The sequence below is a fragment of the Hydra vulgaris genome, chromosome 09 (genome assembly GCF_038396675.1).
Source record: "Hydra vulgaris chromosome 09, alternate assembly HydraT2T_AEP".
NCBI classification, from domain to species: domain Eukaryota; kingdom Metazoa; phylum Cnidaria; class Hydrozoa; order Anthoathecata; family Hydridae; genus Hydra; species Hydra vulgaris.
The window spans coordinates 36881048-36907493 of record NC_088928.1 but is presented as its reverse complement, the minus strand read 5'-3'; the positions used below and the strand labels follow the sequence as shown (position 1 = coordinate 36907493).

The 26446-nt window shown below is 28.6% G+C and overlaps 2 protein-coding genes across 5 annotated transcripts in view; one reads left to right on the top strand and one right to left on the bottom strand.

Moving 5' to 3' along the window:
• Positions 1-171: 171 nt before the first annotated feature.
• Positions 172-13719, top strand: LOC100198409 (uncharacterized). Of its 4 annotated transcripts, XM_065805569.1 has the most exons (15): positions 287-564; positions 775-816; positions 1282-2013; positions 3705-4007; positions 4206-4226; positions 4379-4499; positions 8823-9193; positions 9358-10511; positions 10586-10793; positions 10877-11041; positions 11190-11345; positions 11587-11765; positions 11978-12123; positions 12213-12382; positions 12872-13719. In XM_065805569.1, the coding sequence occupies exons 1-15, from the start codon at positions 468-470 to the stop codon at positions 13321-13323; spliced, it is 4317 nt and encodes a 1438-aa protein (XP_065661641.1). In that variant the 5' UTR covers positions 287-467; the 3' UTR covers positions 13324-13719. The 4 variants fall into 4 exon arrangements, with proteins under 4 accessions (XP_065661642.1, XP_065661643.1, XP_065661641.1 ...); XM_065805570.1 differs by lacking the exon at positions 775-816 and having other exon boundaries at positions 172-564; XM_065805571.1 differs by lacking the exon at positions 10877-11041 and having other exon boundaries at positions 258-564.
• A 2976-nt stretch (positions 13720-16695) lies between these two features.
• The window catches only part of LOC100199383 (ribosome quality control complex subunit NEMF), an 88521-nt gene continuing 78770 nt past the window's right edge, over positions 16696-26446 (bottom strand). The window contains exons 25-31 of the mRNA XM_065805568.1: positions 22747-22809; positions 22189-22266; positions 21894-22094; positions 18076-18182; positions 17491-17534; positions 17008-17087; positions 16696-16796 (exon numbers count right to left, since the gene is read on the bottom strand). Of these exons, the coding sequence (XP_065661640.1) occupies positions 16719-16796; positions 17008-17087; positions 17491-17534; positions 18076-18182; positions 21894-22094; positions 22189-22266; positions 22747-22809 (651 nt within the window). The 3' untranslated portion in view covers positions 16696-16718. The remainder of the gene's footprint in view (positions 16797-17007; positions 17088-17490; positions 17535-18075; positions 18183-21893; positions 22095-22188; positions 22267-22746; positions 22810-26446) is intronic.

Below are 26446 nucleotides of genomic sequence, written 5' to 3'. Positions count from 1 at the left end.
ATATCTTGTGTATTCTACTCGTATCTTCTTTAGCGTATTCTACTCGTATCTTCTTTAGCGTATTCTAGGACAATTTTTAAGTTAATAAAAAAATAAAAAGAACCAATCAGTATAAATTTTGTTAGCGGCTTAAAACTCTCTATTAAAACTTTTAAGTTTTGCAAAAAAGCTAAATGGTGCTTTTCTCGGTTTGGTGCAAGCAAACACATTACAGATGCTGCGCACTGCACAAGCATGCTCAAGAGCGTTAGTTTTTTGAAGTAAGAGTTAATGCGTTATTGTAAACAAACCTATCAAGCGAAAAAAGATCAAAGTAGCCATCTTGAATTTATCTTTTCGTATAGCGGATTTCTAAAAAAAATTAATTTTTTTTTAATAATTAATAAATTTAATAATATATATCCGCATTGAAATTGAAAATGTACACGCCGATGAACGGCAATAGTCAGAGTATAATTCAAAATTAGATGGTGTTAAGGACTATGAGTCATTTTAAGGGTTGGGTTTTCTGGATTATTGTGAACTTATATTGTCAAAATGCGACATCCAATAACGACATGGCAGGTAAAAAGGAGGTCTTTTATTCAAGAATGCATGTTAATTTAATTGTGTAATGAGATAATAATGTAAATATAAAGATTTCTTTAAATTTGCATGGTAGCTATGAAAATGCATGTTGTTAATTTAATTGTGTAGTGCGATTTTAATGTAAGTATAAAGATGTTTAAATTTGCACAGAAGCTTAATGTATGATCAGTTAATTTTTGGATTTAGTGTTAACTGCTCTTCGAGATACAATCGAGTTATCAAACTCAGGTTAGAAAAAAAAGTTGATTTTCTTTTTGTGATTGGATAAGTTAAATTTTTTAATGACTTTTATTTCCAGCCTTTCAAATAATGCCTAAAATACATCTTGGACTAATTTGCAAATACAAAGTGTCTTTTAAATATATGATTACTAATACTTAAAACTCGAGTAGTTACAAAGTATAACGTGATTAGTATTGTGCATGAGTACAACGTATAGTTGCATGAATACAAAGTATAGTTGCATGAATACAAAGTATAGTCAATAAGCTGTTAAAATCATGAATTTTTCCGTAGATGCATTTTAGGTCCAAGGTTACAAAGGTTACTTTATTAAACTTGTGTCTAGAGCTTTTGCACGATTGATTATCAATCTGACGAACTTTTAGACGAGTTAATTATGTCAGTGACTTGGTTGTGTTATTATCAATACCGCTTCTCAAATTTAAATAACAGTTGTTTTTTTTTTTTTAGAAAACCCAGGATCGGTGTCAGGAATATCGCTTTCACAGTCTCAAAAAGACGCAATTCTACAGTTACATAATGCATTTCGTTCTATGGTCAAACCAACTGCATCAAATATGTTGCGTATGATGTGGGACGAAGATTTAGAAAAAATATCTACGAACTTTGCAAGTAAATGCATTGTTGCTCATAATCCTGACAGGCATAAGCTTGCTAAAAATTATGACTGGGTCGGAGAAAATATAGCATGGGGTACAGGAACCTGTGGAGATAAAGAATGTGGTGATGTATATGAGGGAGTTAAACGATGGTTCAGTGAAAGCAAGAGCTATAATTTTTTAACAGGCCAATGCTCAGGAAAATGTACATTGTATACTCAAATGGTGTGGTGGGAGAGCAACAAACTTGGTTGTGGTGCAAAACGTTGTGGAGACCGTACCATTCTTGTTTGTAACTACGCTCCAGGTGGTAATTATGTTGGTCAGAGACCTTATAAAACAGGAAAATCGTGTAGCGAATGTCCAAGCGGGCTTTTATGCGAGGATAACTTATGTACAGAAACTAAAAAAACAGAAACAAATCCATCAGATTCTGAAGAAAATTCAAAAACGGAAAAAACAATTTCTAAACCTGAATGTCAAGGAGATGTTTCTAAAAAACAGTCTACTGGAGTAAACATTCTCTTATGTCCAAATTTACGAGGTCAAACAACAATATCAGTTGAACCAGCGAATCTTCCCGGTGAGTAAAAATATTTTATTTAATTGTTTATATTATGCACTTGAGTGTGCTCAAGTTATTTTATAAAATTTATTTAAAATGATAAAAAACAGATTGTGCCTTCATTGTTCATACATCTACAAATATTTTTGCAAAACTTATTAAAAAATATTTACTAAAAGTTAACGAGGATTATTTAGCTAAATACCTTACTCTTTTTTTTTCATAAAGGGAAATATTTTAGTTTTCAAATCCAAATACTTTTTAATTTGCTTACATTAAATTTACATTAAAAGCAAAAAATTGGATGCCTATTAATCCTCTTTTTATGATTGCACCGTTATTTCAAGGTTCACAAATATAAAAATATAAATAATTATATAAAATAATCTAAAATTTTTAAACTTGTTAGGCGACTTAAAAACAGAAACCTTTTTTTTGTCAATTTACTTTAATAAACTTCTAATGTCATTAGAAGTTCATTAAAATAAATTGTCTCCGAGGCTGACTGTTTCTAGTTCTATGGATTTAGGTTATGATAAGACTGGCCCATTACAAACTAAATATGACAGAAGTTTAATTGATAAACTGAAGCTTAACTGCACAACTTTTCTTTTGCCATTCTATTTTTTTTTCTTTTCTTTCAATGTTTTAAACTTTATTAAAAGTATTTACTCATTTTTATTTGAAATCTATATAATCAAGTAATTAATTTTTATTAAGCTATAAAATATCAAGATATTAAGAGCAGTATAAATTGAGTATAAAACGGCCGTAGCGCAGTGGTTATAGCCTTTGCTTTAGAAGTAAGCGATCCAGGGTTCAAAGCGAGCTCTGAGCAAATTTCGCTGCGTTGGTGAGGAAGGCGTGAACTTCCTAGTTAAATGCTGTTCCGCGGTGCTCTGTGACAAGACCGTTCCTGGGGTCCCTCAAACAAAAATTAAATAATAATAAAAAAGGAGTATATACCCGTTTGATTTAAACAGTTTTATTTAGCAATCGTGGCGCAGTGGATAAAGCACTGGGATTAGAATTAAAAAAAAAACTCGGTGGTATGGTCATAAAAGTGATATCGGCAAGAAGGATGCCAACAATCACTTCATTAAAGCTCCTTTTCAGTGCTCCATTTCTCTTATTGGAGGAATGGAGCAGCTTAATATGAAATTTTTTTTTTTTAATTTACCAGTTTAAAATCAAAATTTACCGATGAATTCTGAAATTATTTCTTTTTTTAATATTAAATTCCCAAAGGCTCCAGAAGGGGCTGCAACAAACGAGAAGGCTATAAACTTTTGTTCATTCATTATTTATTCATTCATTATTGCTATTTCTTTTTAATCATATTGTAAAAAAGTAATATGTCGAGTGTTGGAATTTAAAAACATACAAAATTAATCTTAATTTTAAATGTTTATTTAGTTAGTATCTCTAACTATAATTGCATAACAAAGTAGTGTTATTAATTGGTTAAAATATTAAAAACTGAAATAAAATTTATTTAATCCATTTTCTATTTTAGAATTAGTCATTAATTGACAAAAGTCATTCAACTGTGTCACAAATTTAATACTCCGTGTCACATCTGTCACAAATTTCTAACAATTTTGTTCAAGTTCTAAGTTTAGTTGTAAAAGTTATTATTAATTTTGGAAAAAAAATTTTACATATCTAAAAATGTAATATTTTCTTCTTTTTATATATATATATATTAGTAATGGCTATTGCAAGCAACGACCATTCCTTATTACCATCGTTGTCTTCTTTGCCGTCATTGCCTTCGTTACCTTCTGGTTGGAGCGAGCTACCATTTCATCTATCTCAAGTTGATTCTGGTATATCGCCTTATATAGTTGGAATTAACGGCAAACACGAAGTATTTTCTTTTGGAGCTAGCAATGTATTAAAAAAAATTGACGGCACAATGCATCATGTATCATCCGGACAGTCGGGAGTTTGGTCAGTTGGATTATTGGGAAACGTATTTTTTCGTAAAGGAACCGAACCAGACGCAGAAGGTATGTTTAAAGAAGGTTTTTGGGATTTAGGTTAAAATTCTTTTGTTATTTTTAAAAACATGTTTTTTTAAGATCTGTTTTGATACTTCATTAATTAGTCTTTAATTAATAACAAAAAATAACACTTCATTAATATATATATCTATATATAAAAAATTCAATAGTTCATTTCTTAGACTTTTTCTTTCTTATTTTTAGATTTAAATAGCAGAGAAAACAGTAAGTACCCAAATTAATCTTAAATAGCTTTACTTTGAACTAAATTTTAGTTTTTAGAATATACTGCAAAGTTTTGCTCTAGTGAACCGCCTATTGTTTAATTTTTGCAGTGTTTTTTCATTAATCTTTATTATTTATAACATTATGTTTAGTTTTAACGTCTTTTTGGGAAAAAATTCCTGGCAATTTAAAACAGATCGATGCTGGAATATCTGGTGTCGTCTGGGGAGTTAATCGATACAATAGAATATTTTGCAGGATTGGCATTACTCGGTAAAATTATTATCAAATATTGTTTTTTATTTACCGATTATTTTAAAAAGGTGTTCTTAAAATGTTTTACTAAATTTAAGATCTAACAATATTTTTACTTCATTGTTTTTCACCAAACCGTTTTGTTACATATGATGTTAAACTATACATCAATCTAAATCAAAAACTAAACCAAGGTTAAATTTTTCAACTTTAACTAAGTACTAATATATAATACCAAAATAAACACTTTTTTTAAAATGTTTTGTCATCATACTAAACACCATCATGTTGTTAAACCATCGCATCATCAAACATATGACTTCATATTAAAATGTGTCATGATGTTAAACAATATAATTTTATGTTAAAGAGCAGCCGTGGTTAGAGTTCTGGTTTGATACCGTCTCCAGCCTAATAAGCGAACTGGTAATGAAGGAGGTGTAAAAGAATGTTTGTCCACAGTGCGCTGTGATAAGACGGTAACGTCTTTTAAGAGTAAAAATTAAAAATTTAATTTTTACATATTGCTTGAATACGAAACAAAGTACTGTTGATTCATCAAATGTTAATCAAGAAATTAAATACTGTCCGTTGCCTTTATATTTAACAAAATGTCAGAACCACAGCAATAGCTGTTATTTTGTTAAATTATTCTAGAATACAAAAGAAATCTATAAAAAGTGTTAATAGTCCAGAAGTGCTCAAAAAAGGCAGTTATTTCATATCCTTTATTAATAAAATTCCAAGGAAATTTTTTTTATCTTTTTTTCGGATATTTCAAACTTAACGAATTCTAATAACATAACATTATAAAAGCATCCTCCATTGTTATTCCCCCGCTGTTGGCTCCCGATCATTTGTTGGTAGAAGACAAATTTGAACAAATTAAAGCAAATAATTTTTACTGAGTTAAATCAATATTTAATTAAATAATTACATTATATTTTCAAAGTTAATTATGATTCTTTTCAAGTTACACAGTTATCTCCACTTTGATAAGAAATCAGAAACTGCCTTATGCAAGTTCTGTCCATGATCCTCGTAACTGACGGCTCTTTTATATCTCACCGAAGTTGGTTTAAATTTAGAATACATGGTTTCTCCAGTTTGCTCTGCAAATCTACTTAGACGTCATTGATTTTTTTCACAAAAAGGAAAAATTTGGATCCAAATGATGTAGGCTTTCCATGGGTAAGAATCTTACTTCATCTTACTAAGTAATTACATCTTACCAAGATGTAATTACAGTCTTTTGCAAACTCCAATATGAGAAGGTTAAAAATATTTTTTTTATTTTAATAGATTTTGGGCTTGTTTTAGCATAGAGAATTTCATTCATGTTCTTTATAATGTCAACAATAACTATTTAGTGTTAAAGTTATTGATATACAATTATAGTAGCCAATGCCAGTTACGCAGGTTTTACTATCCCCGACTATATGTCTTTTAATATAACAATAAAATCCTTTATATTAGAACCAAGGGAATTACTAAAGCACATATCCTCAATTTTAAATCTTTGAAACGTTTATTAAAAGGTATTAACTGTAGACAATTATTTAGAAATATTTAGATCTCCAAGATTGTATCATGTTATTTTTATAATTTACTCCCTTTTCCGTGATATTTATGTTTGAAAATATATTTTCCAGACAGCTACTGATTAAAGTTTGGCTCGAAAATAAAAATTAGGTTGCTGACAACATAAACAAAACCTATAAATACATAATATGTGAGAATGATGAAAGAATTTTGCTTATCAGTGTAACTTTCTGTTCTTCATTTAGATGGATAAGCCTTTTTCGAATAACAATTTTATTTAGCTGTTTCTTTTTTTCTCTTTCTTCTTGGTACTCTGTAACATAAATATCAATTCTTTTTTAAACGTTCTTAGAATTTTATCTTTATATTCTTTTGCTTTTACAGTATAAATATAGATAAATTTCACCATGGCCAGATATGCCAATTTCAAATCACATGCAGTATGAATATATGAAGTCAGCAAAGTTTTCAACACAAATCTGGTTTCTATCACCAACTTCAAATTTTATGGACTGAACACTGTAGTAATTTTTTGTAGTTGATCTGAAAGTAACTTTATTACTTTTAATTGTGTAAATCTCTTCAGCAGACATGTTAAAAGTAAAAATCTTGCTTGAATGTTTCAAAGGAGAGTTAATAGATTTCTCCTTTATTCTCAGGACGACCAACTCTTACCATCAGTCCATGTCCAAAGGTGACTAAATTAAATCAATCTCCTGAATTAATTTTTACTGCAATCATATTATTATTTATTTTGGAAGAAGCTGATTATAAAAGTTTTTTTACAGCATTTGATTGGCAGCATTCATGTTTTAGACGACACCCTAAACTCCCACGCCCTAAACATATATTTATTCTTGATGTAACTTTGATGATAACTTAAGCATGTTAATATTATATTTTTTATTATGTTCTGTTATATTATAGATTTTAAAATCTTCTGTTTATATTATCATATACAGACATTTAGAATGTTTATTGTTTTTTTCTGGAGATATAGAAGACCTCTGAATAATCTTAACTGTAACAGTATCATACTTTTACTTCTTGGAATTCCAGTCAATCTAAATATTATTAATTCAGAACTGACATTTGGTATACATCTTTATATATATGCAAATATTTTAACATACGCTATTAACTTAACTTTTCTATCCTCTGTGTCCATCTGATTCGGGTGGCTTTTTTTTTGCAAGCATGTACAATTTAGTTCTGTAACTTCATTTATTAAAGAAGGATAGGCTGCAATTTATTTGATATATCTATCTAGCTGGCATTTAGTCCTAAAAAAATGTCTTTTGAATGTTCAAAAGATGTTCAGAATGTCTTTTGAACGTTCATAAGACGTCTTTTTAGGACCAAATGTTGGCTGGCTAGTGAATACACCAGTTTTTTTAATGGTACCTTGGACTAAAAACAATTTTTTTTATTCTAGTAAACACAAAAGTAACCAATAGTAACCTTGTATGTTCCTTTTAATTTTTCTAAAATTAAAACAGTATTATATTATTAATGAGTATAATAATGTTACATGTAAAACACCTATATTTAGTCTATATAATATTTCATGGTATAAAAATTATTAAAAAGGAAAATCTTTTTGTTTTGTTATATTTTGGATTTTGGGGCTTTAATTCGTTATATCATATGCAACTCTTAGTAAACTTTATAACTTGGTAGTAACAGAACTTGATTTAGTCAACATTTATTTTTTAGTCAATATTTATTGGTTAGTCGATATTTATTGTTTAGTCAGTATCTATTGTTTAGTCAACGTTTATTGTTTAGTCAACATTTATTGTTTAGTCAACATTTATTGTTTAGTCAACATTTATTGTTTAGTCAACATTTATTGTTTAGTCGATATCTATTGTTTAGTCAATATCTATTGTTTAGTCAATATTTATTGTTTAGTCAATATTTATTATTATTTATTGATAATAAAGGACATATTTTTAGCAGCAAAGCTATTTGCTGCTAGATAATTATTTTTTAAAACCACCCCTCCCCCACCTCCCCCACATATTTTAAAATGCAGGATTTTAAAAATGTTTAATTTTAAATTTCTGAATTAGTCTTAATAATATCATTAAAACAGAAAAAAGACAAAATCTTAATAATGGCAATATTTTTTGCATTATGAATAAAAAGTATTTATATGTAAACGGATGCACAGTTTTTACTTAGTAGTCGGACAGGTTTAGTTTTTTACAAAAAAGTTGAACTAAAATCATGACAACTGTATACTCCTCTGTCAAACACATATATTTTAGACATTTCATACGGAATTTGTTCATTAAATGTTATGTTGGCTCTAATAAAATATTCTTTTATTAAAAGTGGTAAAACATAAAGAACAAAAAGTTTCATTAATGAATGCTAAGAAAATAATGTTAACATTAATAGATTATATTTAGTTTTAGCTCTTCCAGGACATTCTTCTTTAAGACATTTGAATCAAAGAATCTGACTATCCTTTTCACAAACAAATTACAAAAAAAACTTCAACAGCAAATCTCAATTTACATTTGCTGTTGGCCATTATAATAGATAAAATAGTATAACTTTAGAACAGTATAACAATCAATAAAAATTTCACGGACTTACTCGGTGGTAAAGAATTTATGTACTTTGAAATAGTACTAAGAGTTTGGTATATAAAAATTTTATACATCAAGTTTTTAGGATATTTTAATTTCAAAAACCTTTAATTTACTACAACTCATTTTAAACTGTATGTTTCATTTTTTTAATCTTGTATGTTTTATTGGTTAAACTTCAATTTAAATCATTTTTTAGCGATCGACCCGAGGGAACTGGATGGATGAGAATTGAGGGTAACATGAAGTATGTTTCGTGTGGCGAATTTGGTTGCTGGGCAGTGAATAAACGAGACAATGTTTATTTTCGTGTTGGAATAACTGAGGTTTTACCGCAAGGAATACAGTGGACGGTAGTTCCAGGAAAACTCAGAATGGTGGAGAGTGGTCCAGCAGGTTTAACAGTTGGTCTTAGTGACACAAATGATGTGTTTTTACGTCAAGGTGTCACCGCAATTAAACCTGAAGGTGTAAAGTGGGTAAAGCTAGATCTTAGACTTGCTCACGTTACAGTTGGTAATAAAGGAATTATTGGGATTTTACCTGATGGCACTGTTGTCATTCATCGAGGTTTTAAAAGTTTTTATTTACTGTAATGTTTAACAGATATAATAATAGTTATAAAGTTTAATAAACTAATTTTAAAACATAAAATAATACTATACACTTACTTTGCTGGATGTACATTTATAAGTAAAAAATTTAGTTTTAAAAAACATTATGTTATAATCTAGATGTCAACAGTTTTGTTTACCAGATGCCTACTATTCCACCTACAAACTTTCCTTTGGTTCCCTCTCAAGAGTCACCACTAGACGCTTTTACGTCACCAAGACCTTTACTAGGTTTTCCTAACGTTAATCCCGAGACATCTCAGACACTTGAAGAATCTATCAACTCCCTTCAACAACTAAATCCTAGTGCACTTTCCTTATTAAATTCAGGAACGCCCCTAGATAAAGAGCAGCTTCATATTTCACCAGATATGGCAGCTAAAATTTTAAAACTTATTGAACAAAAAGGCAATCAGTTTGAAGATTCTCACAAGGCAGCAGCAGCTGCCGCAGCTTTATCCAGAAACTCATCAGCTAAAATTTTAAACACAGTCTTAGAAAAAAATGACGATCTAAATGTTCCGCCTGGTATTGCTGAGACACGCATGCCTGCAAAAAATGCTTCTCTTGATGTATTAAATAAACACTTTGCACCTGTGATGTTAGATTCTCATCAAACTGATGAAAATAAACCAAAGTCTTCATTAGAGACAAAAGCAACTAGCCAAGAAACATCATCTGATATACCAATTCCGCGAGAAAATAATGGAACTGATCCCAAAACTCATGAGCAAGCTACAACAGCTTCAACAACTAAAATAGCTCAACAAGTAAAAACTATAACTACACAACGTATAACAAGTTCTGTAACTCCTACGACTAGTCAAATACAAACAACAAACTCTAGGTCTTCTGGATCAAAATTGATGTATCCTCAACCAAAGTTACCGCATTTCCATGCTGTTGTTGTTGCAAATGTTGTTAAAGCAACACCTCATACTTTTAGCTTAATCACAAATACACATTCAAACTGGGTGCACAGTCTTCCACCACCACCACCTTCTCCTCCTTTGTCAGCTTTATTGACTGAAAATGCAAAATTTGCTCCATTAGGTCAGCGCGTTGTAGCTCATTCAGGAAGTGTTTTACCCACTGCTTTACCACCAACTGCGGTCAATGCTGAGGTCAAGCACACTTTCGCAGCTCCTCATGCCGAACCAACATTAAAACCTACAAAATCTTCTTTAAAATCTAAAGTTAACCTTCACAAAGTTATATTATCTCCAGGAATAAGTTTAGCAAAAACAACTCAATCAGAAAGAATTCCTCAACTTGTAAGTATAATATTATCTAATTACAACTATTGAGTTTTTTTAAACAAAACCGAAATATTTGTAATGAATCTTAGGTGCATCCTGTTGGTATGTCTTTACAAATGACAAGATCTTGTTGTGCGATCCCCGACAGTGTTTGTCCGATACCTAAAGATTGTGTTGGTTATATTGAGTGCCATGGAAATCATGGCAACTACAAAAGTTGCGAGCGTGGTAAAATGTTTAACCCAATTACAAATATTTGCGACTACCCTAGAAATGTAGATTGCGATTCAACAAAAGGTAAATTAAGGTTTTAAAGATATAGCTTGTTTATTACTGTTAGTTTATTATTTTTCGTTCATTGAAACTCCTTTTTAATGTAGTGTTGACTCAAAATAATGCACAAACAACATCAACCACACCACTATCAATTCTTACACCATCCCTAATAACAACTTTAACAATGCAACAAGCAATAGTTCCATTTTCAAGTGAAGCAACACCAATACCTCCTGTTGTAGAAACAACACTTCTAAGTAATAACGCAGGTATGTTACATACAGGTATTCTAATAATACTTTAATACATACAGGTATTCTAATACATAATAATACATACAGGTATTCCAAAGTTCCATACAATCCTGGTAAAAATTTTATATTGATCTTATAGCAAATGAAAAACCTTTTTTTTTAGAACCACAAGCTTTAACTATTTCTCCTCAAGTTGTTCCATTTGTTGCGGCAAATACAAATCCACTGGCTGCACCCGTTTTTCAAGTTGCGCCATCTTTAAGAGATGACACAGCAAAGCAAGTAGCAGCTCAACCAAGAGTTAATCGCCCGCATTCTGGTATTTGCTCCTTGTTTAAAATCTTAAATAAACGGATAGATACAAATCCAAACCCAACGTTATAGTATTTTATGTATACACACAAATAAATACCATTAATCATGATAGGACAGACAGAAATCATCAGTGTATACATACATGTATACATACATACACACATATATACATACATATATAGACATGTATACATACATACCAATATACAAACATATATATATATATATAAATTTTATGTTTTTAGACGATGATGGTGTGTTACGAGAAGTATGGTTTGGTTTAGGACTAAGTCCTTTACTGACCCTTCTTACAAACAATCCACGGTTTCCAACTAATCCCGATGAGTATATAGTTCTAGACAAGTTTGAAGCACCACCAAATGCCGGAGATGGGTATGGACAGAGGCTATCAACTTATTATAAGGTGATGTTTATGTTAAAATTTATATGAATATTTCTATAAAAAATATTATTATTATTATTAAAAAAACAAATCATAAAACATAAAATTTTGAATTTTATGATACTTATTTGTTTTTTTTAAGAAGGTCAGTAAAACAAAAAAGTTTTATTTATTTTTATTTTATTGTTGGCATTCGCTACTGGAGAGTTTATTTTTATCATTTTTATTTGTAGGCACCCACTACTGGAGAGTTCATTTTTTACATTTCGTGTGACAATGAATGTGAGTTGTGGATTAGTCCAGATACTGAAGAAATCCACTCAAACTTAATCTTAGAGTTAAAGCATGGCCATTATACATCATATAGACAATGGCATAAGTAAAAACTTACATATGTATTTTAGTATTAAACTTTTATAGCTATTCGTTTTGTCATTTTTCAATTTTATATTATAAATTATTGTTCAGATATCCAGCTGAACAAACTTCTCGCCCAATATTTTTGGCAAAAGATCAGTACTACTTTATGGAGAGTTTTATGAAGGAAGGAACTGGGGGTGACGATTTAAGCGTTGGAGTGCAACTACCAGGTGGCGAACTTGACCTTCCAATATCTAAAAACCTCTATCTTGTTCCAGGTATGTCTCTTTCATTTCTTCAAAAATTAGGTTAAAATAATTTTTTTTAATATCAAAATTTTTTTACTATCTAAAAACAATAGAATAAGTTCTAACGTTAAATCAAAACAAGCAAAAAAAAAAAGCGCAAAATCTGGTTAGTGCACAAAGTGGGTGAGAAAAAATTTATTCTTCTGCCTCGACTTATTGGACTGGATATTTTTGTTCTATTTTTGATTTAAAATATTTTAAAAAAGTTTAAGATATTTTAAAACATAAAATGCATTTCATTTATATATAATTTAGAGGGTTTTTGGATTGTATGGTTATAACCCTAATATAAACTATATGTAAAGAGTATTTTACAGCAACAACAAAAAACACACAGATATGTATGCGTTTTGTTTTTGCTACTTACCTATAGTTATGAAATATAAATCTGCGGCGTTGTATTTAGTAAACACGTTTTTGAAGAAAACTTTTTTACTTTGTTTCACACGTATTTTATAGGTGATACGTCATCAGATGCATTAACAAGGAAGGTTGGTCAAAGTGTTTTGTTACCTCAACCTGAACAAACTGTGCTAAATCCACAGATTCATCAGCAATATTTAAGTCAACAATTTTCTGCACAGCCCTCTGCTGCGCAATATAATCAACCTTTCGGACAACCAGTGGTTGCTCCGCAACCGTCTTCTTTATCAGAATCAACAGACTATTCATCACTTAATTTTCAGCCAATTCAAACAGCGGATCAATGGAGCGCGTTTACAAACAAACAAAATAGAGAACCGGGTTACTCATCATTAGAGCAATTTGCAGCTGTGGCAAACAATATTGGAAATATCCCAGGTGCAGAGATGTACGCACATCACGATGACGAGGAGCCAATTGAGGAGAGCAACCAGCATTTTAGGTCATCGGTAAAACGTAACTATATTCCTGTTAGCAACGATTCTTGATCAGAAATGAATAAATAAAGCACGATACAACCACGAAAACCATGGTAAGACATTCGACGGCCTAATGTAACAAACCCGCTGTTACTTTTTATTCACAAAAGGTGTTGCCGTCTAAAATGACTTAAAATGCATTGCTGTTTGGTGACAACAGCAGGTCAAGTTTAAAAAATTTGATTCTGTTAAACAACGTAAATGTTATAACAATCATTTATAAATAATCGACTAAAAAAACTCCAGAAGACCTCAGTAGTACTAAAATCTCGTACATTTTTTTATCATATTTTTTTATTAAAGTAATTTTTCTGTTTAAGACGGAGATTCATTTATATTTTTAATTAGTGAATGAATTTTGTACAGTGTGTATAAAGAAATATTTAAATATATCCTTTTTACAAACTTTAATTTGTACTATTGTTGCCATCAATTAAAACACCGTGCTTCAATTGGAGTAAAGGTAGAACTTTACTAAATTGCAATAATACCAAAAGCTTTTCGAATGTTGTTTTGGTAATCACTCTAAACGTAGTGTAAAGTACGTATATTGTAAAATATACAAATAATTATTTTTTACACTTTATCTTCCATCGTAAACATGATGTTTTTGCACTACTTTTTTTGAAATTAAAAAAGTAATAAAAAAGTAACAAAAAAGTAATACGACTTTTTCTCACTTTATAGAGCACGCAAGATCTGATGCATTTTCCAAAAAATAGCTTTGTTTTTTTAGAAGTTTTATACATTTTATTTATAAAAAACAAATTAATGATATAGCAGATAGTATAATTATCTAATTATATATTTTACAGTATGCACTACACAAGTTTGCACAACTAAGTGTAAAGTTCAGCATAAATTTACTAATTTGATATTTTTTTTACTCATAAAAACTGCAAGTAAGCAAGAAAGAATGTAATTCTGGAAATTATTTCTATTACCCGGTACAATAAAAGTTATATATACAGTATATTAATAACATAGTATCTCCTCATGTAACGGGTACGTCCTTGACGTCTGAAAACCAGGAGTTTTAGGGGTAGACTAATTGGGAAAGATAGGGAGAGGCGCATCGCAGTGCATACTGTACATACATCAACTGATTTATATAGCCATAGACACAGTGAGTGCGCATACATCGACTGAGGGTTTGGGTTTGGACAGGTTGTCTTGAACTGAAAGATTAATCTTTTTCATGTTTGCGGACTTAAAGGAGACCGTCGGAATAGAGGTTTTATAAGAGAGCTTACCCATGTAACGTTTTTCGTTTTTAATATTTTTTTACCAAGATCAAGGGCGCATTACAATTAAGAATACATATTTATTATCATTATTATTTAATTTTTTAGAACCCTTTTTTAAAACTATAGCATTGCAACTCAGTTATGTTGTATAGTTTGAACGTTTTTTAAAATTTAATTTCAAGAGTTTTCAGCGGAATTATATTGATGTTAAACGGAATTATATTGATGTTATTCAGCGGAATTATATTGATGTTGATTTTAAGGTGGTAAAAACAGAACAAAAAAGACAGAGCTGCTATATCAATTGATAGAAAATAAGACAGAGACAGAAAAAAAGATAGAGACAGAAGTACTGAAAGAAGTCTATTGAATTTACTAGCATGTAACTTGGAAAAAAATATATTTGTAAGAGAAAGCTCAATCTTTTAAACTTTACTTCATAAATAAACAGACAAAAACTAGCATTGAGTTCCAAAATAATCTTAAATTGGTACATGCATATATTACCAGTAAAACATCAACAAAACAATCAATAAAAGCATTATATTGAACTAATGGAACTCAAGAGTTAAGCAAACTACTTCAGATGGAGCTATAGTAATGAGCACTTTAAACTACTACAGATGGAGCTATAGTAATGAGCACTTTAAACTACTACAGATGGAGCTATAGTAATGAGCACTTTAAACAAAGATTTCTTTTCAATTTTCTCAAAGGAGGATTCGACAAACATCCCAAACTTTACAGGAGTAGTTAAAGTCCATGTCGAAAAAACTAATGTAAAAATTTTTTAATAATTTTTCTAAATATCGGGGCTGGCAACAAGGATATTTTCAAAACTAATTATCGAATGGATTTGAAATTTAACACACAACATACACTAGAATAATCTTTACCGATTTTCTCGTATGGTAAGATTTTGTGTTTTTAATCCCCATATCATGCCCGAACTTACAAAAATGCAAACATTTAATTGAGTTTTAAACCTAATTTGAGTCTTTTAGTTCACAACGCAATGACACATGTATCTCACAATATTTCAATCGTAAATTATAAATGGTTGTTAAAAAATCTTTATCACATTTTATTACATTTTTGGACCTTTAATGATTAAATTTTTTTTTTTTTTTAGCTTTTTAATGATACATTTTACATTGCGAGAAAAAAAAAACATTTGCAAAAGTTGAATTTTTTATTTTGTAATCACTGTGCCACCTTAACTAATTACTGCAAAGTAAAACCAAATGTGCATGTTAAACGTTAAAACTTAAACAATTTATGTAACAGGAGCAGACGAAGAGTATTACTATTATTATGTTTTAGTTTTCTTCTTTGAAATTATTACATAGTGTTACTACTTATCATGCTTTTTCAGGCAAACTTTTAGATCGTGAAAAATCAATTTAAAATTTGGACGCCTCCCTAAGCTCATTAGTCACGTGACGCATTATGCGTCACTAGCGACGCAAAGAGCGCATGAAGAACGCAGTTCTTAAAATTGAACGCAGTAAAATAAAATCGAGCATCTTTATTTTAACGATTTCAATGTTGTAATGAAATGAGGATGTCGTAATCGAATAAAGAAGTATTTTCTTGTTAAAAAATAATTTAAAAAATAAACAACAATTAAAAGGTAATTTAATAGAAATTTCAATCAAACGACATGTATAATTTTTTATACTTAAATTTAATAAGAGTTTATTTTTTTAACTTCCTATATAATTACGCTGATTAGTTGTAGAGTTGACCTACTTTAAAAAAAAATTTTTTTGTTATTAAAATTACTACACTAGTAATTATTCCAGAGAGATGATACGTTTGAGTTTAAAAAAAGCCGCAATAGGATACATTAAAAAGAGCCACATAAAGGTTTATTCATTATGAACTTATACTAATAAATAACAGAAGCATTACTTTTTTTTTATAGATCAAAACCAGTCTCTTGGATCAAATTTTTTTCTATAAAAAAAATAAATAAAACGATTACAATTAAAATATCAATTTGACAAAAGTGATCTTTGAAAGATCACTTTAGTCAAACTAAATTCAAAAGACCGCAAGCGATTTTGCTCTTCGACGGAAGTAATTTTGCGATTAATCAGACAATAACAAGAACAGACAACAACAAGACAAAAACGTTTTATCATTTAATCTAAATCATTTCTTTTTAACTTTATGCAAATTTGGTCCAGAAACTTTCACTTTTCCAGGTAAATTTCTTGAAATATCCGAGTCCTAAAAAAAGTTATTATTTCTTACGAGTTTGTAAATTAAAGATATTATTTTTCGTTTGAAAGTTTGCTAACCTTATAATAACATTTAGAATAAATTATTACACAATATATAGTTTACATAGTATATATTTAGAATTCAATACTACTAAAATTTACAAACAAATATTATTCCACAAAGCTTTTTTTTGGATTAAATAAACTAATAAACTTACCTTTAAACATTTAAGAAGATCCTTCTCCCAATCGCTAATACCTTTGGTCATAAGAAAAGAATGCAGCGATGAAATAGCAGCTGAAACAGAATTTATTAACTATTGAATTTTTTCTTGAAACTTAATTTAAATCATGAAGATTTGTTTATCCTAACTTATAAGTAAATGAAAATTATATTTCTTTCTCTTTTATAAAAACTTCTAAGCAAGTGTGGATTTATCTATCTGTACTATTGTTCGTATTTTTCAATCATCGAGATGAATTGAATTGCATTAAGGTACGAAAAAAAAATTGAATTCGTGCCAATAAATGCGCGTAACAAAATCCAAAAAACTTTAAAAATTAAACTTTAGGAATTAAGAAGTAAGAATACTATTTTCCGTGCTGCAATTTATGTTATTACAAACATTTTCAAATAACGTTAAAAATTTGTTTTAAATAATTTTGTGGTTATCATGTAATTAAAAACATTAAATTAATACCTTTGCCTCGTTTTCCAGTTCCTGGTGTAAGCTTTACTTTAAACCTTCAATAAATAAAACACAACTCAGCAAAAACATAAAATAATAATATTTTTTTAAACTTTCTAATTATATTTTTTGAGTTCTATATATATATATATATATATATATATATATATATATATATATATATATATATATGTACTTAATTTAAAAAAAAAGACTTTGTAATTTACTTTATAACTTTAACAATATACATACTGACACACACATATACATACATACATACATACATACATACATACATACATACATACATACATATATATATATATATATATATATATATATATATATATATATATATATATATATATATATATAATGTATATATATAAATATATATTATATATATATATATATATATATATATATATATATATATATATATATATATATATATATATATATATATATATTTTTAAATCCTATTAAACAAGAACATAAATTTGAACAATCCATAAATTACAGGAAATAAAATAGAAACCAAATCTTAGCAATTTTACTTAAAAATTTAATTTCTTATTTATAAATAAAGAAACTAACTTATAATTTTGAAGAGAGCTGTAAGGTGCACATAAAGGTATTGCATGCAATAGAATATCATCTTCAAGAGGACAACCAGTAAGTGAGTCAATAATTGTTACATTTTCCTACAAAAAATAAATAATAATTTTAACGAAAAAAAAAATTTAACATAAAATTCTTGTTGAAGTCAAAACATAAAAATATAAACACTTAATTTCTTAAATTCTGATATATTTGATATTAGTATAACTGATATTTGTATCTCTCTGTTACATATAATCTGTAATAATAAATTTAGCGTTTGGATACTATATTCATAACTCCTTTAACCAATGTTGTATAATAAACACTTTAAAAAAATGCAAAAGAAATGCAAAAGAAAAAAAAAAATGCAACAAACGACTTGACCAAATTGTCGAGCCCAAGTGAAATAAGGAAAAAATGCAAGTAATTACTTGTGCCACTGAAGTTGGAGGTACATTTATTTAAACCAGTGAGTCGATAATATTAATTATTAAGTAAATCATTGTTTTTTGACTAATTGTAAAGCTCTAGTAAATAGTAAATTTATATTTTTCTTTGCTAAATACTCCCTTTGTATAAAGCTTTATGCTAAAGTTAGTAATTCTTTATAAAGATTTTCCCATTTTGATATAATTTTTTTATAGTGTACCCCTTGGGAATTGGATTCATGGTGTAGAAGGCTCATGCTATCTTTTGGTTTCCTGCATCAAGTATTTTGTATATGCCCATTGATAAACCATTAATCTGTTGATAGAACCTACCAGCGAATTAGAAAATGCTAGATGAAAGAATAGTTTCCCAAATTATACTAATATAGGCTAATGATGGACATAATGGTAATGTCTGATGAGTCAGAACCTGTTTTATATAAAAGATTAAAAATATTAGTTCAACTATTTTTTGGTGGGGGAAAAATATTACTTCAACTATTTCTTGGCATGGAATATTGGTATACAATAAGATGACATCTACTGTGACAAAAAAATAGTTTGAAGAGATAAATTGGTGCAATTGAAGCATCTGAAAAAACCCAGTAGTATCTTTGATATAAGAGGGAAATGAGTCTCACACTGTTTGAATAAAATGTGTAATAAATTTAGGTAAGCGGTTGGTTGAACCATTACATCCTGAAACAACAGGTGGCAACAGTGTCCCTACTTTATAAGTTTTAGGCAAACCATAAAAAATTGGGCAGCGACAGGATGTATCAGACCATAAAAAAATCTACTGTTTCATCTATTATATAGTTGACAGTCATGTAGTCTATGAGAGTATTAACATCATTTAGTGTTTTTCCTATTGGATTATGAAAGAGGAGTTTATAGGTATTAACATCTTCTAATAGATGGTCAATTTTATTATCATATTGTACCTTATCTAGTATACAGTCACCACCTTAAAAAAATTTATTTTTGAGTTGTTTTTATGTATTTTGGGGTGCAAACCGTGATTTTTTTGCACAATGCATAGTGGTCCAGAAATATCACTTTTAAGGTAAAAATCATATCATTGTTATTTTTGAAGCACTCTGAAATTTTCGGCAAATATTCGCTATAGTATAGCCTATTGTAATTATTATTGCAATGCCCCTTACCATACCTCTGATGAATACACGAATGACACGAACCCAAAGGACAAATGACGTAATAAATATGTGACACATGTTTCATACTATATTTTCAATATTCTATTGATTATAAATAGTCACTAGCATTTATGATACACTTTTGTTCGATTGGATTATAATCATACACGTATATTAAAAGCACAAAGCATAAAAAAACATTAGACACTTATTTTTTTTATACTTATTTTAATAGACATTTTTTTCTTTTAACCAAGTTGAGACATGGTTTAAGAAATCTTGTTACACAGCATAAACATGAAGAGTAGCAAACCAAAGAAAACATTAGGGACACAAAATAACAACAACAATAGCACATTTCATATCAATTATTTTTTTCATATCAAACAATTTAACAGTTCTTGGATTCATAGTATATTTAAGAGCTTTAGTGTAAAGCATAAGCAAGTTTTAAAATAATACACTAAGGTCACATGATTTAACTTGTTTAAATTTAATTTATTTTTTTTGTATTTCTATATATTTTTAGATCAATATGTTAAAATTTATTTCAAAAACACTTGTTTGACCACCTAGTTGATTAATTATCAACATCATCAAGAGAATAGGCTTAGGTAATAGCAAAAATAGAAATGAAACATGTGTTGCTATAACAAATTAAAATAAAAGTCAAAACATTCTTCTGGAGGGGCGAGCTACTTCATTGATTCTGTACTCCGCCTTAGAAGCGATGAAGGGGTCTGATTAGCAGAGAAATCTTGCCATCCTCATTTGTAAATTTCCAGAAAAATATTTTTGTAGAGTGTTCTCAAAATTTTTTTTTTCTGATTTTCTGATCAACTAGATGCTTACAAGACAAAACAAAAATGATAATGAAGAATCTTATAACAAGACTTTTGTCAACTTCAATTTTTTTAGCAAAAGTTTCTTAGCTAAAAATACTCTTCTTACTGAGTTTCCATCATTGAATGTTCCAGAACCTCTGCTTCTTAGAATATCAGTAACAAGTCTAAGTGTATTTTTAATTTTTTTTGTTCTGCATGCAACTGTTTTTTTCAGCTGGGGTTGCATGAAAAAATCCAGTATCATTATATCCAGTAAATGAGACAAATGTCATTGAGTTGAGTTCAATTGACATAAAAAAATCATATTCTGCTTTACCAATTTGCTGATTTTCTTTAACAAAAAACATGTGAACATTTTTGGAATCTGGAGTGCAATCATTTTTAGTTTTAACAATATAATTATAGGCAGGGTATAACATACAACCTTTATCTAAGGCTTTTTGACGAATAGTTTGATAGTCAACCTTACTCATTCTAAAATCTATGATTAGAGTTAAATCTTCTTCTGCTGAGTACATTTTAGAGCATGATATGAGTACATTTTAAAGGTAATTAAAAATAAAATGTTAATGAAATGTCCATAAAATATTTTAAAACATCTTTTAACCATCCTTCTTTGTTAAGGTTAAAAATAAGTCAATAAAGGCAACTCCTAAGTTTTCAGTAATTTCTGACGATCTTTTTTTTCTTAGACCTTATTGAGATTTTTGCTGTTAAAAAACTTATTTTTCTTGAATTTTTGAAATTCAAAACCTCCTTAAATACCATCCAAAAAAAAATTGCGGACCTTAAAAATTTAAATCTGGTTTACAAATATCATATATAAATCAATTAAAATTTTTTTTTTTGTATTTATGGCATGGTGGTAATTGTTTTCCATCTTCTTTTCTAAAAAACATCCTTATATTAATATATTGTTTTAATCTCTCCACTGCATTACTAAATAAATTATTTTTAATGTAACTTGCATCAAGTATTAACAAAACATTGTCCAGAGTTTGTTGTTCAACATCTGATAAACTGTGTTAAATTTATTTATAATATTCTCATTAAATTAATTTTTTAAGTCTGAATTGTCTAAAATTATTATCTTTTGAAAATAAACTTTTTCTCTTATAATTTTTTGAAAATAAAGGAGTAACTTTTTTCTCTTATAATTTTACACAAATAATCAAAAAATGACCTGAAATGTCAATATTTTATATTTTTGTTAAATTTCGTGTGTAAATAAAACCTATTAGAATAACAAAAGTATTTTTTATTAGTGATAAATATTGATAAACATTGTTGATAAACATTGCAGTACTTAGACCTTAATAATGGAATTTGAAAAAATAGCAATGAAACAGATGATGTTTATTTTTCTAAAGTTTTATTTTTACCTTTTCAATTTCTTCATCAGGTTCTTCATCATTAACAATGATATTATTAGTCAGACTTTGATCTCCTTCTGGTTGTTCAATAATAATTGCTTCAACTGTGTTTTTTTTTACTTCTCGTTTTTGTTGCTGAACTTGTTTGGTGTTTTTTTCTTTGATTTTATTTTTTCCTGTCTTCTTTGGTGGCCTCGCTGGTTCATTAGACTAAAGATGAAGCCTTTAATGTAAACAACTGTTTTCCAATAAAACATTTAAGTAACAACAAATGTAAGACTTTATTTGTAAGAAAATAACTCACTCTGATGATTTCTTGAAAAAGTTGTCTATCTTCTTCATCTTGGTCTTTATACTTTTCATTAATCTTTTTAAGTTTTGCCTTAAAAATTGAATTATTTACTTAGTATATTAAAGTATTAAACATAATTTATCAAAAACAATGCTATCCTAAATGCTGTATACAGCATTTAGGTTAGCATTGTTTTTAATAAATTATGCTTAATACAGATGTAGGATGATAGGATGATAAATGTACATCAAATGCTGTACATCCTAGCAAAATGCTATACATTTAATAAACAACACTAGCAAAATGTTATTTTAGTAAAATGTCATGTTAGCAAGAACTGTTTTAATCTTGTTATCAACTGTTACATTATCAATATGTTATGTTATTAGTAAGATGTTTAGATGATTATCAAGAGTAAGATTGGAGGATTTTGTATTAAGAAAGTTAGAAAAATGTTATGTCAGTATGATAGCAAGCAAGGTAGTTTATACATAGGTAACAAATATGTTGATATAATACACAAGGTAGTTTATACATAGGTAACAAATATGTTAATATAATACACAGTACCTTAGCACCACGTTTTGGTGGATCACATGTCTTAACTTCAGCAACACTTTTATCAGCTGGAACCTTAAAAATTAGTTTCAATGTAATTTTAAAAAACAAAAAAACAAACAAAAAAAAAATCAGAAATGACATAAGAAATAAAAAAATTGAGCTACTTGACTTGTAAAGAAAATAAGTTTTTGTTATTTAAAATACCAAAAATTAATAATTTTATAATACTAACTTATCCAATAAAAAACCTCTTTCATAATGACCTAAAAAGCAAAATTTTGGTTGAAAAACATACCAAAAACCGAACAACTTGTAAGATTTTAAATTTTTGTCTAATTTAGAAAAATAGTTATTTTTGAATACTTTCACAAAATATTTTTAGAATTTGCACTAAAATTTTAAGAACTTTCACAAAATTCCTCGCAAAATTCTTGTTTTGCAGAGGAAATCAAAACCAGTTGTTAACTTTCGCTATTAACTTATATTGCCAACTTATGTATTAAATCTCAATTTGTGAAACATGTGTAATCAATTCTAACATAATACACGTATGAAAAAACAGCAAATGTAAAATTGCATTTTAAAATAAAATTTTCTAATGAAATTAATTTTGACTAGCTGAAATGTCAGCATCGCTTTCAGTAAAATATTGGCCAAAATGTCAGTTTTAGTTTCAGCACCAAACTAGAGTACCTGAAACTTCGTTTTATATCGGTTTTGGCTTTTTTTCTGTTTTGGTGGATCTATAAAGTGATGTCTCAATATTTAAAGAAATAATTAACTAATCAAGACAAATATTAAAAATACAAAAGTAGTGCCTCAATATTTAAAGAAATAATTAACTAACCAAAGTCAAATATTAAAAATATTAAAGTGATGTCTCAATATTTAAAGAAATAACTAATTAAGTCTAGAAATTTTTTTTTAATTAACTAAGAAATAATTAACTAATAACTTTAAAGAAATAATTGAAGGGCTTATTGTGAAACAATGACAAGCCACACTTTTTTCAAAAATGAGTTACTATCATTTTTATAATCATAAATAATATACGCAATAGCCAAAAAGATATTAAGGCATAATTCTTAAAATTGGAGCTATAATTATAAAATCATCTTACTGCAAAATGTGTTAATTAGGATATTTTGAGGTTATACAATGACATGCCATACAAAATGGTGCCAAAACGTCAACACGTTAAAACAGTTTCTGCTAATTTAAAAAAAAAGTTTTTTATTATATTGTACTTAATATTATAATACAAACAAAATAGTTCAATATTGTGGCTTGTTTTATTATTGTATATCTATTTTAGAGTAACACCCCAAACAAATCTGTAGATGTTACAGATTCTGTTGAATATCCTAAATTAATAGCCTACAAGCGAGTTAGAGTCGAAACACCGGAACCTAATCCTAAGAGTCGTTGGAGACAAAAAAATGAAAGCACTTATTTCAGAATAAAAAAAAAAACACGACGAAATCTTGTTCACGAATATTTTAGTGATAAAACAAAAAAGTTAGTTCCGGCTAGAATTTTAGGACCACCTTGTGGTTGTAAAAATAAATGTTGGGAAAAATTAGGGGGTGCTAAAATAAAATTTTTTGATGAATTTTGGAATTTAGGGTCATGGGATTTACAGAACAGTTATCTATTTGGATGCGTAAATATCGTTCAGAAGAAAAGGTCTTACAGACATAAACAAAAAAAAAATAAGTCTAGTAAAAATTACAATGCAAATTATTTTATTAATGTTAATGGCCAGAGCATTAAAGTATGTAAAAATGAATTCTTAAATGATCATGGATTGCAACAATTAAAAGGCAGATTGAACAATATTGTTTCAAAAAAGATAAAAGGGATTTCCATACCAAAGACAGATAAAAGAGGAAAACATGCTAACAGACCCAATAAAGTGAGTGAAGAAAAAAAAGCAGATGTTAGAAACCATATAAATTTAATTCCAAAATATCAAAGTCATTATAGTAGAGCTGAAAATTTACACAAAGAATACTTGAACTGCGATATGACCATATCAAGTCTTTATTCTGATTATTATCTTCCCTGGTGTATACAACAAAATATTGAACCAGTTTTAGAGCATACTTATAGAAAATTTTTTTGTTCAGAATACAATATTGGTTTTAAATTACCAAAATCGGACACCTGCAAAACTTGTGATCAACTCAATATTAAGAGTTGATTCGATTACAAAATGAACTTAGGCTCCATAATGCAAAGGCCCAAGCTATGCAAGAAAAGCTTAAATTGGAAACAGCAGTTTCAAAAAACAACAATAGAAAATTAGTAAATAACTTTTGATTTACAACAGGCTTTGCCACTTCCGAAATTAACAACTGGTCCAGCATTTTATTGTAGAAAAATATGGATGTATAATTTGGGCATACGTGTTTGCACAGCGGGAAAGGGTCACATGTTTCTTTGGACAGAAAATATAGCAAAAAGAGGAAGTGATGAAGTAGCATCCATTATTTTAAAGTATTTAAGCATAATAACTGAAGTAGATGACTTAATAATCTTTACTGATAATTGTCCCAGACAAAACAAAAATTCGCTACTGATGGCTCTCTGGTTACAGTTGGTAAAAGAGAAAAAATTTAAAAGTATAACTCATAATTTCCTTATAAGTGGCCGTACTCATCTTCCTTCAGATTGAGACTTTGCTCTTATAGAAAAACGTCATAGAAAATATGCACCACAAATTTATTCTCCAGGAGAATGGCACGATAGTATTAGCAAAGCAAACAGAAAAACACCTTTTGAAGTAACAGATATGAGGCAAACAGATTTTTTAAATTTTGCCCCTATTCTTGCAAATATTAAAAACACATACAAATGATGGTAAAAGATTAGATTTCGCTAACGCAGTTTCCTATCACTTTAATGCAGAAAATACAAAGGTTTTCTATATCAAACATGACGTTGATGAAGATGAGTACAAACAAGTAAATATTGCAAAGAAAGGAAGACCGTTGCAGATATCACTTGCTGAGTTAGAGCAGAAATATATAACATCGTTAAAAATATCGAAGAAAAAAATTGACAATATTAAAACTCTATTGCCGTATATACTGCCGATACACCACCAATTTTATAACAATTTACTGAATAAGAAGCTCCTGAGATTATTTTAGATTAAAGTGAAATTTATTGTTAAATATGTAGATTAGATTAGTTATGTTTATTTTTTCGCAATAGTATTACAAGCCACAGTTTTTTTTAATAAAATTTATTTTTTCCACATTACTTCGCATTTTTATTTATTTTTTTTGTCCAATATATAATATCTATTAGTATTTTTATGATGTATAAATTTGAGAGAATAATAGGTAAGCACTGATTTTATAGATTTAAATAAAACTTAAAAGCCATTTTTCTCAAATATTTGTTTTTGTGGCTTGTCATTGTTTCACAATAAGCCCTTCAATTAACTAATCAAGTATGCCTTTTTAGGCAAAGACTAGGATAAATAAACTCCAACTTAAAAATCTGCCTTGAGGTTCTTGGTTGAGTAATGTCTAGAGATGGTCTCCTTTGCATCCAGGCAAAGGAGGCCTTCTAGGCAATGACTTTAGGGGTAAGCAGAAAAAATCTGCTAACCAGCCTCAAACCCCTATTTCATCTATTAGGCTGGAGTAGATGTAAACCTGTGTTACATTTTTTCCTGCCTAGGATGATGAATGCTGGA